This window comes from Cololabis saira, chromosome 21 (genome assembly GCF_033807715.1).
Source record: "Cololabis saira isolate AMF1-May2022 chromosome 21, fColSai1.1, whole genome shotgun sequence".
Taxonomy (NCBI): Eukaryota; Metazoa; Chordata; class Actinopteri; order Beloniformes; family Belonidae; genus Cololabis; species Cololabis saira.
In genome coordinates, this window is record NC_084607.1 from 27651628 (window position 1) to 27668085 (window position 16458).

The following is a 16458-nucleotide window of genomic DNA, read 5'->3' on the forward strand; positions in this document are numbered from 1 at the left end:
CGCCATTCAGACATCACTTACTGTACCTTTAACAACATACCACTTTATTTGACAGAAAACATTTGTAGTTGTTGATGTGAGAGTGTTTAGTGTGTACAAAATGTAATTATTGTGCATAGGCTCCCTTCACCCATCTGCTCAAGGGGAAAGTTAATAACTTACTTTAATTGTAAGTTTTTCACTAGTTACATTTAACAGGGATGCAATCAGTTCTCGCTCCTCTGATATTATACTGATACTTCAATATAATGTTGATGATTACAAAGGGACTGCTTCCAAATAAATGTTTGTGAGCTCAAATCTTACAATTTTTCTCTCTTGTACATACTCTTTTTGTACTTTTTATATTGCTCTTTTTTATTATTTAACTATTTATTGGTTATTTCTATTTAAATTTTTTTTGTATAAAGCGTGTGTGTGTTTTGGCTGCTGCACGACTGAATTTCTCCTCTGGGAGATCAATAAAGTGTTCTATTCTATTCTATTCTATTCTATTGTTGTGTTGTTTTATACCTTCTCACCAAAAATGCCTTCTTTTCAGATATTTTTGGACAACCAGATCAGCCAAAAAAAAAAGTGCAACTCCCTCCCGGGTAGTTTTATGAAGAACTTTCTGTAGACTGCATATCAGATCTATATATAGATTTTGTGGTTTCAACAGGCTCCACTTATTACTCAGTATGTGGGTTTTGTGCTGTGAAACCAGCAGGTTTGTAGGAATCATGAATCCCCCACAGCTTCTTCTCTTTTGTCACAAAAGATTATTGATAAACACTTTTTGTGCAGTTGTGCCTATTTATTTCATTTTTTAATTTTGTGAGGTTTCAATAGCCACATCTAATTGTATATCTTAAGCTTTATTGTCTCATTTTAAATGTGTTTTAACAGTAAATAAATATCAGTATCAAGTAATGCATTGTGGTCTGTAGTAATTGGAAACTTGAAGCCTTTTTGAAATAGACACCACAAGCATTTCGGTTAAGATTGAGGATATAAAATACATATAGTACGAGGAAAACAAAGTTATAAAGCTTATTAAAGTGCTGTGAATGTCTTGTAGGACATTTAGTGTGCATTTTCCAATACAGATTGTGTTTTAAATTCACATTAAAATTCACAAACAATTTATTAATCCTGAATGGATTTTAATCAATAATTTAATACATTTTTAATTATAAGGTATTCTGGCAAATTACACATTATTTAGTCAGATTTTTGGCATTTCTGTCACCCATTCCTTTTAGTTGGTTTGTCCAAAAATAAATGAATATATAATTATGTTATTTATAAATTATTTGATATTGTTGAGTGCATGTGCCTAAAGTTTGATTACTGGTAAACGAGTAAAGCACAGCATGTAATTAAATTTAATTTAATTAAATCTAAGACAACAGTGTCTTGAATATTGCAAGAGGTGAAGGGAACAAAACGTGCATTTTGGGGTTTTGGTATGCAGCAGGAATTTTGAATACTAAAAACTGTGATTGCCCTTAATGATTGAAAATCTGTCTTAATGGACTAGTCTTTTCAATAATTTGGTTTTGGACACACATTTAAACTTCAATACAAGTATATTCTTGCTAATAAAGTACGGGGACATTTTGTTCAAGATCGTACATAAATAGGATTCTGCTAGCCTTTGTGTTTGGAGTACTGACCCTCCTGTCACTCTGACCCCAAATTAAATCTTTTTTAGCTTAAATACAGGTTATACTTCAACGTAAACAGGTCAATTTTCTCTAAATACCAAAGTGAAGGAAAACATGTGTGGTAATGAGTTAGATTGAAGACTAAAGATGTAACAGGTAGTCTATGCTTTAAATATCAGTCAAACCCGGCGAGGTAAATTATGACCCCAGAGAACAAAAGGTTTATTATGACATTATGAGGGTACAGTGCTGTAAATGGATCAACTGCTTGGTGCAGATTGTACCAAAACACAATACCCTCTACTCTGGTATATTTATCAATAATGTATTGGTTTCCAAAACAAACCTAAAAACTAATAAAAGACAAACAAATCAACATGTGTGATTTAAAAGTAGAAAACATAAAAAATGCTAAAAAAAACGATATATTAGTACGTTTAGTCTCAGATTGTTTGATTTTGTCCTGGAGAATTGTATAACATCAGGAAATCATTTATTTTGCTGCCCCCTGGTGTAAGCATTTAAGAACTACAACTCCTCCCATAATGCACTGCTCCCCCATATTCCCAGCATTCCCCGCGGCAGCAGCTCTGCAGTCAGGATGGCGGACAGACCAGGTAACGTAGCGTGTCCTCTGGAGCAAAATTATATACATTTTTACTCATTTATTTCTTCTTTTGCTATATATACACCCTTTTAGAATCGCTGAACGTGTTTCCCGTCATGCTGGAGGTTAATCAGCCGCTTGAATGAGTGTTTTATTGGAGGCCGCAGCAAAGCCTTTAAGTCACGTCAAGGACTTTGAGTGTCGAGTTCAGATCTGCTGATTAAGATTATTATTGATGTGATTTAGGACGATTACCTGATCAGACATGTATAAATGTGACTCCAGCCTGGGTGCAGCTGCCATCTGGGCGTTTTTGATGTGCATGTGAGGATTTATGTTTGATAGCTGGCGTGGTAGCTTAAACAGTGTAGCTGCACGATTAACATCTTAATATTATACATATTTATATATATTCATATATTTTACTGGCTGCCTTTTTAATCGAAAGACAAAACATAAAATTACGTTTTTTTTTTTTGTTTGCTTGCCATATTTTTTTTAAACAATATAAATATAATAAATAGATTTAAATAAAATAAAGGTCATTTATTTTATAAAGTTATGTTGGCGGTTCTTTTTTCCTTTGCAGATAGTGGTTTAACAGCATTGAGCCACATGTATCGTTGATGTGTGCAGCGTTTACAAACACCTGATATTGTGATCAGTTCAGATTTGAGTCCTTCAGCATCAAAACGTCTTTTACAGTTTAGTTCACCTGTTTCTGCATTTCTGATCAGTTCCCGTAGTTGAGAAGCGCCTGATGGACGTGAAGCTCGGAGAGCTGGGGACCTGGTTCGGAGGAAGAGACTTCACTCCCAACGGCGTCCTGTCAGCCGTCCGCCGAGGTCAGTACCCCGCCCGATTTATGGTTCTGCGTTAAGTCCACGCAGTCCTACGGCGTAGGGTACGCGGCACGCGTGCCTTATGCCGTAGGCTCTGCATGCCGTAGGCTCTGCATTGGTGTAACGCGGAACCATAAATCAGCCTTAAGTCTCTTCACCTGCTCAGGTTGAAGTGAACAATTTTTGCCCTATTGAATCTGATATTGTAAGGGAAAAACGTATACTTGTGAAATTTCAAATTATAGGTCACTATTAATGGAAAGTAATTAATCAATAATGGGTTGGTAAAACTAGTTTAAATGATCAAAAAGGAAATTTGGTTTAATGGGGGAAAAAAATATCTAAATCTGTTAAATTTGGTCTGTGCAGAAAAAAAAACCTGTCAATGTCATGTAAGAAATTGGAATTTAATTTTAAATTCACTCACTTTTTTCCTTTTGGAAATCTGACTAATTTGAGAATAAAAAACCCCAAAAAATCTTAAAAACTGAAACTGTTGCTCAGTGTGATTTATTCAGATCACAGATAAACTCACATCTACCTATAGGACACTGAACTGTTTTCAACTGCTGTTTGACCTCTTTCAGGCCATGACAGATACTATAACAAGTACATCAATGTGAAGAAGGGAGGCATCGGTGGCTTGGCTATGCTGCTCGTGGGCTACGTGACCCTCAGCTACTTGTGGGAATACGACCACATCAGTAAGACATTTACACTCCCACAACTCACGTTCACCACGTCTTAACTTTCTCTTTACTGCCAGTGTTTGATATTTGTATTTTAAGTATCTTCTACTGCCTTCTATTGCAGAACATGACCGCTGGAGGAAGTACCACTGAGCCCCTTCAGCAGCCATCAGGGGTTGAACTTGGATTTCGTGGTTCCTCTGCTCCTTTGACTCAGCTCTGTTTAATATTTCTGTTGTGACCAATAAAACATTAATAAATGTGAGTATGCTGTCTTTGTTGAGGGATCTGGTTTTTTCCTTAAAGTACGTGCAGAAATTAGAATTTACTATTCGAGTGTAGTTGCCCTGCTGGATGAAACTGCAGAAAAATCAAGGGGCATGACAAATCTGACATTTACTGGTGTAGACTATATTCAACTTTTAACAAAACAATTCTTTCAGCAGGTCCATACTGCTTGAATCCTCCAAACAAAAAGCTCCTTATTCAGGTTCAAATGTCTGAAATCTGGTCAGAAATTAACTCCAGATATTACAAGAATTGTTTTTTTAGGAAAATACAAACCCTTTCCACTCCCACTCCCCTTGATCATTTGTGAATTAACACTCAGATTTATTAGAACATAACAGAGCGGTAGCACTTCAGTGCAGTCACATGACCTGAGTTGTATCAAAACGGGGGTGGCACTGCAGCCTGAAGAGACTGCAAACAATCCTTGGTGTCATCTTCTCTTTTTTTAGTTTTTTTTTTTTTGTCTTCACAGCAGTGCGAGGTGCCCAGAACAAAAACTTGCTGGTTTAGTCATCCTCTGCACTGTGAGTCACTTCCACATGTCCACAGTTTGAGGGGAAATAGTTGCAGCTTTTTATTTGCTGTTGTCCTCGTCTCTGAAGCTACACGAGTGGAAGTTGGAGTCTTTAGGTTCGACTCCAGCTGGTGGAGCAGAGAGACCTCCCGTATTCAGCTGCCCTCACGTTGGAGCAGCGAGAGCTGCAGCTCTGTGGTGTTTGGATGTCGAGGTCATCAGTTACTGTCCACTCAGGAAGGCAAGGTGGCCCTTTGTACATTTGTTGGCATAGTGGCCCTTTTCTCCACACTGCAGAGGGGAAAATGGAAGGATAAATATTTTCAAGTGTGTATGAATCGGTGCAATGGGGGGAAAAAAAAATGTACATGTTAAAAAAATAAATAAATTGGCATTTAGTTAGAAAACAACCAGATTTTAGGTCCATGTTAAGAATTATGCCATGGGATCACATTTAAACCTGAGAGGTGCGGTGCAGATGCATCAACACACTTTAAATCTAGGAATTACTCGGGTAAAGTGGCACAAGAATTGACCACTACAATGTCTGAATTTGAGTAGACACGTGTATGGAAGACTCACCTTGTAACAGGTAACTTGGTCCAGAGGACGCGGTCCTCTGTTCATGCCCATGCCCATGCCCATGTTGTTTGGCTGACCCAGGTTTGGGATGTGCTGCGGCCGCTGGCCTGGACTGGAGTTGGTCAGTTGGATTAGAGAAAGTGACGACCGACCCATGTTAGACATATTCTGGAGGAGGAAACAAACACAAACAGGTTGCTCTTACTTTTCCAGCAGTGGATAAACCAGTGACATCTGACAACTCAAGGATGAACAAAATCAACAGAGGAAAGAATCTCTGCCAAGGAGACAGTTTAAATCTTTTTTTTTTTTTTATATAGCGCCTATTACAACAGAAGTTGTCTCTAGGCGCTTTCCAGAGACCCCTGAGCAATTATAACAAACATAAACAAATCTTTGCCACCTTAATTAATAATGTGACTTTTCACATTCAAGAGTTCATTGGATGCTTATGTTTTCCATACCTTTGTCTGGTTCTGGGCTTGCTGTGGAAGAGGCGGCTGTTCAGAAGTTCCCATAGGCAATTCAAAACGGGGGCTGGAGAAGAATTATGTACTGTTAAATCTACACAGTTCAAGTCTCCTGATGATATTTTGTTTCATTGTAGTGACAAATTATTCAATTGTGCCAAATTAATACGATCTCCCACAATAAAACAGACTTGCAATATAATAAAAGGAACCAAACAAAAAAAGAATCACTTACTGCATGAATTTACAGGATTTTCCTTCTGGACAGAAACCCACCAAGTAGTTGACACAGATCACCCTCCTTGTGTGTCTGTGTCTACAGTCAGGACCTGAAAGAGGACGATTGACACAAAGTTGAGACATTACTTAAGTAAAACTAATGCTGATTAACAACACAGAGTAGAGAAGAGCGAGAGCTGTCTTGTTGATCGCTGAGTTGGACCGTACCGTGCTTGCAGAACCCTCGGTCGTACCACGGACAGTCTTTGATCTTAGACTCTGGATCGATGTGAAGGAAGGGACACTCTTTGTTGCTGCACTCGCCTTAAGGTCGACACACAAAATGAGACATTAATCCGTCATGTAGGACACTGCACTGGGGACCAAGACAGCAAAGATACAAATACAGTGACCACTCAGTGAGATTTTGTGAAAATTAACCAACCAAACTTTGAGTAGAAGTAGCACTCAGGCATCTTGGTCATGTCATATTCATGGAGAAACTCGCACTGGTCCCCCTTCTTGCAGAGTCCTCTGAGCCAGTGTTTACACACCACCGTCTTCTCCCCGCTGATGTGGCGGAAGGGACACATCCCACCTGAGGAGACAGCAAGAGGTTTAAACTCACACCTGCTGAACCAATACCAGAATACAACCAATATCTTCTTCTCTTTTACTTCTATTGTGATCTCAAAATTTCAGACTGTAACATCAAAAGGCATATTTTCTCCGTCTGTTTTGTCTTTTCCTGCTCTGTCCAACTTTTTTTTCAACAACAAAAACAAAAAACTGCGATTATATGAAAAATTATATTTCTGTGCAAGCACGGTCAAAAACTAGTGTTCTCTCGGTTACATAGCTTCACAAAAAAAAGAACAATAATACACGTACATCACGTGACATATATGCAACCAATGAGAAAGCTGCAGTTATTAATATTATTAAGCCCCTTGCGAACTGATATTAAACTGCATATTAGTCAAAATACACTTTAATCAAATATTGCAAAATCTAAATTATTAATCACCTATATGACAAATGGCTCCAACATCCTGCTCAAGGTTTCTTCCCTCCTAAAGGGAGTTTTTCTTGCCACTGTTTGGGTTAAGGTTTTTCTCCCACTAGAGGAGTTTTCACCTGCCAGTGTTTATGTAATAATTGCTCAGGGTTCATGTTCTGGGTCTCTGGAAAGATCCTAGAGATATTGAATTGTAATAGATGCTATATAAATACAACTGAATTGAACTGAATTGCAATCTGCCGTGCTGATGATGCTTCTCTATATCATTCTATATTATTCGGAGTGTCATGGTTTTACTAATTGTTTTAGTGTGTTCTTTAGTGTGTTCTTTTTTAATGTTTTTTATATATACCATGAACCTGCCAGGGACTGCAGATGTAAATTAGCCTGTATGGCTAAATCTGGCACATTTACATGATGGACTCAAGTGCTCATGTCAATTAATGTGCGTTGTCCCTTTTAAATAAATAAATAAATAAATAAATAAATAAATGCAAAAAACAAAAGCCACACTGCACATTTAACAGAAGCCATGAGTTTTGTTCCCATCTACATATCAGAGACTACTTCTGTTGTAATAGCTATATCAGGGACAGCTTCTTCCCCAAAGCCGTGAACTTTCTCAACCAATAAACTACCTCATACTGTGCAATATTTTCTATCCATAATGTTCCAATATTCCCTACTATCTATGTGCAATACTCTCCCATCATTTCAAGTGCAATATTATTTTTCCATCCATTCAAGTGCAATATTCCTCCACCCATTCATGTACATTTTTATCCTCCCATTCACTCTTTTTATAGTGTATATATATATTTATGTTTCCTGTTTTTTTGTTTACAGTACTTGTTTACATAGTCTTTGCATGTGTGCACTTTGACGGAGCTGCTGCCTAATTTTCATTGTACCAGTATAATGACAATAAAGGCTTTCTATTCTATATAAATACAATTGAATTGAACTGAAATAAATGTGATAAAATAAATAAAAATAAAGCACATAAAAAGGATCCAGGAGTGTTTGGTAAACTTTCTTGAGTTAAAGTAAGGCTGTAATGTTAGTGTTCTGCTGGTAGAGCGGGTCTCAGTCCAGCCGTTAGCGTCGTTAGCAGCTAATCTGCTGCTGCAGCTCTCACCTTTCATACAGGCTCCCCTCACGAAGTACTCACACACCGCCGACCCGGACTCTGCGAGGGGAAACAAACACACACAGACAAATATGTCACAAATCAAACAAAAACAACAACCACCAGCCGAAGCCTGAATTATGGTCCCGCGTTAAATCGACGCAGAGCCTATGGCGTACCCTACGCCGTAGGCTCTGCGTCGCTGTGACGCGGAACCATGAATCAGCCCTGCGCCTGCAGACTCACTGTCCATGCCGGGGAAGGGCAGCGGCTGAGCCCCCAGCTGCTGCTGCACCGCCAGCTCCACATCGAACTTGATGTGGTCCACGGTGGCCAGGATGTCCTGCATGTCTGAAGCTGAGGTCCAGTTCCGTCCAAACTAAGATAAATCTAGTTTTGAGTGGGTTGGAGTAGCGGTTGAGCCGCTAGCTGCTCGGGGATCGGCCGGCCAGGCCGCGAGGAGACCCAACAAACACGAGGCTCGACACAAGCAGACGGGCTGAAGTCATGGAGGTCCAGACATCTGTGGTTTAAACGTTTTTAAAGGCTAAAAGTGAACATAATAAAGTTCTTGTTCCTGATTGTGTTTGAGACGCGCGCACGCTGAACTCCGACCCCAGCCAGACAGAACCAAGCGATCACCGAGCGCTCTGATCGATTACACGACTCTCGATGTTTTTTAAATACTACATTTTACATAAAATATAAGCCAAGACTTACAAGAAAATATCCACAAATTACCAGATATTATTATCCTTCACTTTCCTCAAATCAAAATCTTTTCTGGACTCATATTGACATGTTCATCATTTTGATTTCTGATACAAAGCTACAATAAACTTCATGATAAGACATTTGTCTGAAGTATATGGTGATAAAAAAAAATTTAACTGAGAAATAAGGATGATTTCTGAACATTTTGAAACTGTCCTGTTGAATGAATGTTTTTCTGCAGTTGAGAATCAGTTATTCTACAGCTAAAGATATGATTGGCATAGACACATTGTTTCTTAAAACCAATAAACAGTCTCTCATTGCACAAACATTGTCAATTATTCTATGAATAAAGGTGTTTTTCTCAGACTCCCAGGAAATGGGCTGCCAATTAGTATATTTCCTTGGCTGCAGAACAATTTATACAGCAATTAAACAACAGTTCATATATGCTAAAACAGATGCAATCTGGTTTTAGAAAACACCATTGCACTGAGACATCTGTCTGCTTCTTCTTGGAAAACATCAAATCCAAGCTTGATGCTGGTGGTGTTATTTAAGCTGTTTTAGGAAACCATTCGATACAGTCAACCATTTATGCTCTTAACCAAATGTATTTAGCTGAACTTTTCTGTGACCACACTGAAATGGATGGAATCATACATCTCATCAAGGATGCAGTGTGTCAGAGTCCATAACGTGTCAAAAGAATCTTGGAGTACCACAAGGATCAGGCTTAGGGCCACTGTTATTTAGTTTATACAGCAAGAGTCTGTCCACCAAGTGTAGCTTGCTTTAAATCGAGGCTGAAAACCTTTTTTTTTTAAAGATTGTTTGTGGCTCTAGTGGCCCTTCATTCAAATTACAGACAGGAAGGGGGTAGAGAGAGAATGGGGATGACATGGAGCAAAGGTACAGAGGCCGGGATTTGAACCTGCGACAACTGTAGGACTGTAGCCTCAGTATAATGAGCCGCTTGCTTACCCCACTGTGCCACCAAGCAGCTTTGAAAACCTTTTTATTTACTGGATATACATTTCAGTAATCCACCATAATGCACTACAACATTTATTTCTTGCATCTAATTTCTTTAATTCTTTTAAATTTATGGTGTCTTTCTTTAATTTCTGCTTTTAAACTATTTTACTTTTAATGCAGTTTCTTTTATCTTTTTATGTAAAGCACTTTTAATTGTCTTACATGAAATGTGGTTCAGCTGGTTCAGCAGTGGTTCAGAATACATCTTAAAGATATCTGACATCCTGACCTGCAGCCCCACCCCCTTGCCACCTCAGTGTCTGCTTTCAACACCTGTTTAAAGTCATCTCTGTAGTCCACCAGGTACCAGTTCTCCAGTTAATGGAATATAACTACTAAAATATTGTATTTTGTCTTGTGCACCTCCTCATTCCGTTCTACATTCTCTATTTCCTGCTCTACCCAGCTGGTCTTCGGCAGGAGGCCCCCCCCCCTATGATCCAAGTCCTCCTCAAGGTTTCTTCCCTCCTAAAGGGGAGTTTTTACCTTGACACTGTTTCTTTTAAGGTTTTTCTCCCAGTAGGAGTTTTTTACCTGCCATTGTTTATGTTATGTTTATGTAATAATTGCTCAGGGGTCATGTTCTGGGTCTCTGGAAAGATCCTAAAGATAATTTGAATTGTAATAGATGCTATATAAATACAACTGAATTGAATTGAACTGCAATCTGCCGTGCTGATGATGCTTCTCTATTTGTACATGCAAAAAACAAAAGCCACGCTGCACATTGAAACAGCAGCCATGAGTTTTGTTCACATCTACATATCAATGTTTCTAAAAATGTGTTTCTTCCAAAAACCCTGATACATGCTGATACAAACCCCAATATTCTGGTTCAGGGGAAAAAGCTTGAAGTTTAATAATTCAATACTCTCAGCTTCAAGCATAATGTTAAAAAGTTTGTCAACTGAATTAAATCCAACCTGTCCACTTTTAGACACATCAGGAAAAACCTGAAGTCTTGGGTCAGCAAAGCTATATTTTAATTCAGTGATTATGTCACACATGATCAACTGAAAAGTTGGTCATCGGTTTGTAAGGCAGGCTCTGAAGGTTCTAGAAAGGAAACCATTGTCAAACTGTGTTTGCAACTAATCTGTTTTACCCCAGATTATGCAGTAAAACCTATTTTTTCTTATATTCATTTAACTTGCTTATTTTGGCTAATTTGAAGTATAACACATGTACTTTTTACTCCCATGTATTCCAGGTTAGTCTTACAGAAGGTGTCCAACTTTGAAAATAAACAATACAAACACCATGTGCTGAATCCTGAAAACTGTTGGATAATTCCAGGCAGAAAGGAGAGGACTTTAAAAAGAATCTGCACCAGTTTGCATTGAGACTTAAAAATAAAATAAAGTAGTTTAGTTAATTTTATTAAAAGCAACAAAATTGGTTTATTCAAATTATAATTTACAAACATGCAACACATACATTTGAAATGTTAACATTTTAAACTTTCTTTGCACTTAAAGCTGCAGTAGTTTCATTAGAAAGAAATTATGAATGAAATTATTTGCAAAACTCGTAAACCAGATGTTTTTCACGAGAGAAAATCAAACATGTGCGCTCCTTCTCCCAGCAGTTCATAAACATCTGGAACTGAGGAGACCAGCCGAGGGGTCAGGAGAGGAACTTGGTCCATTCTGGTTGGATGTGAGATGGGAGCTGCTCGGCACTCCCGGATCTTCTTTGTCACGTTTGTCTTCCCGATACAGTGTGTGAGCCGCCGTCCTCTACAGCTCAGGCAGGCCAGGCATGGGGAAGCGCCCGGCGAACGCCTCCACCTCCGTCCGGATCTCAGCCACCCGCTGCTGAAACTTCTCGGCCTGGGCCAGAGTCTGGACGAACTCCTTCAGAGTGGCTTTGGGTTCCATGCTCCTCTGCACCTCCAAAGTCAGCTCAATGCCTACAAGAAGAAAGGGAGAGCAGAAGTGACAGATGTCAATTTTACTCCTGAGAAACTATGATTATCTCTGTCTGTAAAGGGAGTTTACACCCTGAGGTCATGATGAAATGTTTTTGAGATGCTTTGGCTGAAACAGTTGAGTACGGGTGTCCAAAGTCTGTCCTGGGGGCGGCTTTCCTGCATGTTTTAGATGTTGCCTCGCATGAAGACACCTGATTTTCACCTGATTTTCATTTATAGTTGTGACCAGCTCATCATCAAGGTCTGCACAAGTCTGTTAATGACACAGTCCCTTGTATCTAAAGTGATAAGAGTATGGCAGCTTCCTTTTCAACTTCGTCTTTACAGTTCTGTACACAGCAGCTGGTTTTAGGAAGTGGAGCCAGAAACTCTTGGAAGTCATTGCTATATTTTACACAACCTTATTTTGCAGACCATTAGAAGGCGGTGCGTCTTATAATATAAATATAATGAACGGGTCTATTTTCATACACAAGGCGCCCTGGGTTTGAAGGCACATGATAAAACATATAAAGCAAAACAAAACAGTTTGGTAATAATTGGATTATGATATAGATTTGAAAATTTGGTCTACGGTAAAAACCTAACGTTGGCTTGACGTCTAATTACAGTAAGGTAACGTTGAACAGATATTGGATGATGGTTGCCTAACAACTCTACATAATTAGTTATCTACCGTTGTCTGGCGTTGCAACCCGCACAACAAAATTCATACATAAGGCTCACCTGACTATAGGGCGCACTGCCGATTTTTGAGAAAAATTCAGGATTTTAAGTCTTATTGTGCGGAACATACAGTACTTACTTCCAAGATGCAGCAAATGCAGTAATGGAAGGAATCATGCTTTTTGATTTAGTACAAACTTCAGAAAACTAATATCATCTCAACCAAAAGAATTTGTATTCTTTTTTTCAGAATTTAATCACCTTTAAAATCATTCTGGTCTCATGGTCGGCTAGGTAAGGTTACGAAAATAAATAAATGAGCACCTCCTTTCCAAGATTACCTCTGTGAATGAAGTGAGCCACCTTCTTGAAGTCTTCCTCCACCAACCCTCTGGAGGTCAGAGCTGGAGAACCAAACCTCAAACCGCTGGGACGCAAAGCGCTTTTATCTCCTACAAAAAAATACATTTATGTTAAAAAATAATAGTGGGTCTTCAGAGGTAGATCCTATCTTAAGCTATACTGCCAAACACACTAGTTACAAGAATCTTTGCAACAAAATTAAAAATTAAAAAAAATGCAACCTGGACAGGTGTTCTTATTGCAGGCGATGGCACAAGCCTCCAAAACCTTCTCAGCTCGTCCTCCATCACTTGCTTTGTTGCGCAGGTCCAGCAGGATCAGATGGTTGTCTGAACCGCCTTCAGAAACAGACCAGCAGAGGACACTGAGGACACTTAAGTCTAGTAAACTGAGAAGTCCTTATTAGAAAATAAACTAATCTGATATGGCATCATACTCATCTTTCCCTTTTTGGTTATATTATTTCAATTCCTTCACGGTAAAGTTCCTCTACATGTGCAGGGCTTACCTGTAACAATCTTGTAGCCGTGGTCGATAAGAGCACTGGAAAGAGCTTTACAGTTTGCAAGAGTCTGCACCTGGTAGGCCTTGAACTCCGGAGTCATGGCTTGTTTCAGAGCCACGGCCACGCCTGCCGACAGAAAACATTATCTGAGTAAGATCAATGACAGCCAATGCTGCAGCTCTACGGCTGAGGAAATGAAGCAGAACAAAGCCAGAAGCAGAATGGTGACAATGAAGGAGGTACCAGCAATGGCATGGTTGTGTGGTCCTCCCTGCAGTCCTGGAAACACAGCCTGGTTTATCAAAGACTCCAGGTTGAACAGAGTCTCCTTTCCTTTGGCATCCACACTCCGCACGCCTGGTCCAGGAAAGAAATCATTAAGTATCAGTGAAAACAGAAAGAAGCAGCCACAGCAAAGCAAAGTGTGCATGAGATCTGTTTTGGCAGCAGTCTCAGAGTATTTTTTTTTACCCTTCCTATAGAAGATAAGTCCAGCGCGGCAGCCGCGAAGCGTTTTGTGAGTCGTCGTGGAAACAATGTCACAGTACTCAAAGGGTGAAGGCACGAGTCCGGCAGCAACAATCCCACTGATGTGGGCCATGTCTCCCATCAGGTAGGCACCATTCTCAGTAGCAATCTGCTTCAGGCGAGCGTAGTCGAGGTTACGGGAGTAGCAGCTGGTTCCTAGAAGAAGAGGAGGGGAGTCAGTTTGTTTCCTCATGTGCCCTTTAGAGGATGTACCTTCTGCACGCCTGAGCACAAAGAACCTGCAATGATGAGCCTGGGGTGGAAGAGCCGAGCATTTTCTTGCAGTCTGTCATAGTCGATGTAGCCAGTTTCTGGATTCACCTAAGAAAATAGAGGCAGTACATCCCATCATAATGCAAACAACACTCCAGCTTCAATACACAACACATTTACATATCTGAAAGACTTTATTTCAGCTGGTAAAACCTAAACCACCCCAACAAAGTGCATCAGACTTTGGTCTATTTCCCTTATTTAGACAATATACTGTTGTTTATTTCACTCTTATGATCATAAATGTAATTATACTTAATCCATTCAATAGAGGAGTATTGTATTTATGTAAAACATATATAATTGTGTAAACTGATGTACTGGTATACTTTAAAAAAACTAATAAATCCTTTATTTCTATTCTGGGTGCTACAGGAGTGTCTGCTTTTGCAACAAGGTAAAATGTTCTGGACATTTGTAGTCTTGAGAATGCGGTGAGATAACCGCAAGCTCGTTTGTTTCATGTTGAGTCCTGACACTGGTGTTGACTGACTATGACCAACTAAACATTCATCAATAATCATAAATAGACACTTTCCAACATTCTCGCATGCTGGAAAAGGATATTTGCTCTGTACCTTGTATGGCATGGACTCAAAGAAGATGGATGTTGCGGAGATCTTCTTCTTATCGGTCATGAAGCCGTGAGTCAGGTGACCTCCGTCAGGAAGGTCCAGCCCCATGATCCGACCGTGCGGCTCCACAATGGCCGTGTACACAGCGAAGTTAGCTGGGGAACCTTACGGAGCAACACAAACACAAACGCAAGAAGCATGAAGAGTCGTTGAGATGGGGTGTCTCAAAAAAGCCTGCTACTTCCTTGCAGGTGTATTTGTACTCAATACCTGAGTACGGCTGCACATTGACTCCCCATTTCTCAGAGTTCAGGCCGAAGGCCTCGAGTGCTCTCCGCTGACAGAGTCTTTCCAGCACATCAACGTGCTCCGTACCACCATAGTACCTGAAACAGAGGTGATACCAGTCAATACAGCCTCATTAATCATTAGTTTATTATATAAGCCGTTATAAAGCGGCATTTCTTGCAGGGTGCAGTAAAACAATCCCCACTGAATCAGGTCCTGACCTCTGCCCGGGGTAGCCCTCGGAGTACTTGTTGTTCATGCAGGAACCCAGAGCCTCAAGAACGGCTCTGCTGGCAAAGTTCTCGGAGGCGATCAGCTCCAAGCCGTACGTCTGCCTCTGCTTCTCTTTTTTGATGATGGAGAACACCTGAAAAACAAACACTGGACATTTAAGAGGTGACCCGACATGTATAAATAAATACATTCATTAAAAAATAGATAATCACAGTTTTGTCTCCAGTAAACTAGAGAGTAAAAACACAAACCTCTGAGTCACAGATGGCCAGAGGCTCCACCATCATCTTGTTGTGTGAATCCCAGGTTTCCTTACTCACAGCTTCTCCGTTTCTCAAAGACATGGTGGTTGTTTTTAAGCGGTTACACAACGAGAAAATCTACAAGCAAAAAGGTAAGCCATTAACTTTTATTTTTAATTGGGAGATTAGATATGAATCTTTTTGGCACAGAAATTAACCAAACAGTCCATGTGATTGGATTAAACATGTCTGAAGATAAGACCTGGCTCAAATACAGTTGATCCATTACTACACTACAAAGAGCTGGCATGCAGCAGCAGCTCTCTCTGCAGCAACTGTGTTGCAATCCCTCGGCTGGGATACGGACATTGAGTCCCTTAGTTCACCTTTAACCCCATCATCAACTTATTTGTGCAGACTTCAAGGTCCATTAAAAAAAACATATCACAAACACATCACACAGCCCAAGCAGCAACTGACCTACACAAACTGGCTGTTTAAGATCATGGATGTCAGATCTTATCCACTTGCAAAATCGTTACATGTGGCTGTTTTTTGGACTTTAATCCGATTCCCAGGCTCCACATGACACTCATCTATGTGTTCAGTCACTCAACAACAGCGAACCGAGCCAAGCAGAGCGCATGTCGTTTATTAGGATTTTGATGCTCGAGGCAACACATTTTATACAAACGAGGGGGCGTTTTACAAGCGACCACAAGTGTTTAAACTACTACATGCAGCCACATCACACGATAATCAAAGCGAGCAACTATTCAGCCAGTTTGTTCCTTTGTCTAATAACATTTGAGTCGTAAATGTCCCTGCAAAACCGCGGGAGAGTAAACCGTTATAAGAGTTAAACCTGTATGTATTTCTATATTCACCTGTTGGACAGTTTGTGAGAGTTTTCAGACTTTTCTGTGGTCATTTATTAACTCACCAGCTGGTGTTGACTCCCGCGCTGCCGGAGGGGAACTGCGGCGCAGCCGCGGGTGACAGCCGCCCCCGCGGGCGGGGCTCCGGGCGCAGAGTCCGCCAAACTCTCCACCAATCACAGCGCAGAGTCCGCCAAACTTTCCACCA

The 16458-nt window shown here is 40.1% G+C and overlaps 3 protein-coding genes across 4 annotated transcripts; 1 reads left to right on the forward strand and 2 right to left on the reverse strand.

The window, feature by feature from the left end:
* Positions 1–2205: 2205 nt before the first annotated feature.
* atp5mf (ATP synthase membrane subunit f) lies at positions 2206–4052 on the forward strand. Its single transcript, XM_061711996.1, has 4 exons — positions 2206–2266; positions 2994–3101; positions 3686–3802; positions 3912–4052. The coding sequence occupies exons 1-4, from the start codon at positions 2251–2253 to the stop codon at positions 3938–3940; spliced, it is 270 nt and encodes an 89-aa protein (XP_061567980.1). The 5' UTR covers positions 2206–2250; the 3' UTR covers positions 3941–4052.
* Positions 3576–8627, reverse strand: cpsf4 (cleavage and polyadenylation specific factor 4). The gene is made up of 8 exons (XM_061711995.1): positions 8260–8627; positions 8023–8073; positions 6309–6461; positions 6092–6187; positions 5880–5973; positions 5639–5711; positions 5175–5342; positions 3576–4883 (listed from the first exon to the last, which is right to left on the reverse strand). Exons 1-8 carry the CDS (start codon positions 8360–8362, stop codon positions 4815–4817), a joined length of 807 nt encoding a protein of 268 aa, XP_061567979.1. The 5' UTR covers positions 8363–8627; the 3' UTR covers positions 3576–4814.
* Positions 8628–11128: 2501 nt separating this feature from the next.
* shmt1 (serine hydroxymethyltransferase 1 (soluble)) lies at positions 11129–16413 on the reverse strand. Of its 2 annotated transcripts, none has more exons than XM_061711411.1 (12): positions 16316–16413; positions 15382–15510; positions 15118–15263; positions 14879–14994; positions 14612–14772; positions 14000–14081; positions 13704–13916; positions 13476–13589; positions 13236–13358; positions 12949–13065; positions 12706–12816; positions 11129–11677 (listed from the first exon to the last, which is right to left on the reverse strand). In XM_061711411.1, exons 2-12 carry the CDS (start codon positions 15472–15474, stop codon positions 11505–11507), a joined length of 1449 nt encoding a protein of 482 aa, XP_061567395.1. In that variant the 5' UTR covers positions 15475–15510; positions 16316–16413; the 3' UTR covers positions 11129–11504. The 2 variants fall into 2 exon arrangements, with proteins under 2 accessions (XP_061567395.1, XP_061567396.1); XM_061711412.1 differs by lacking the exon at positions 16316–16413 and adding an exon at positions 16260–16278.
* Between the last annotated feature and the right edge of the window lie 45 nt (positions 16414–16458).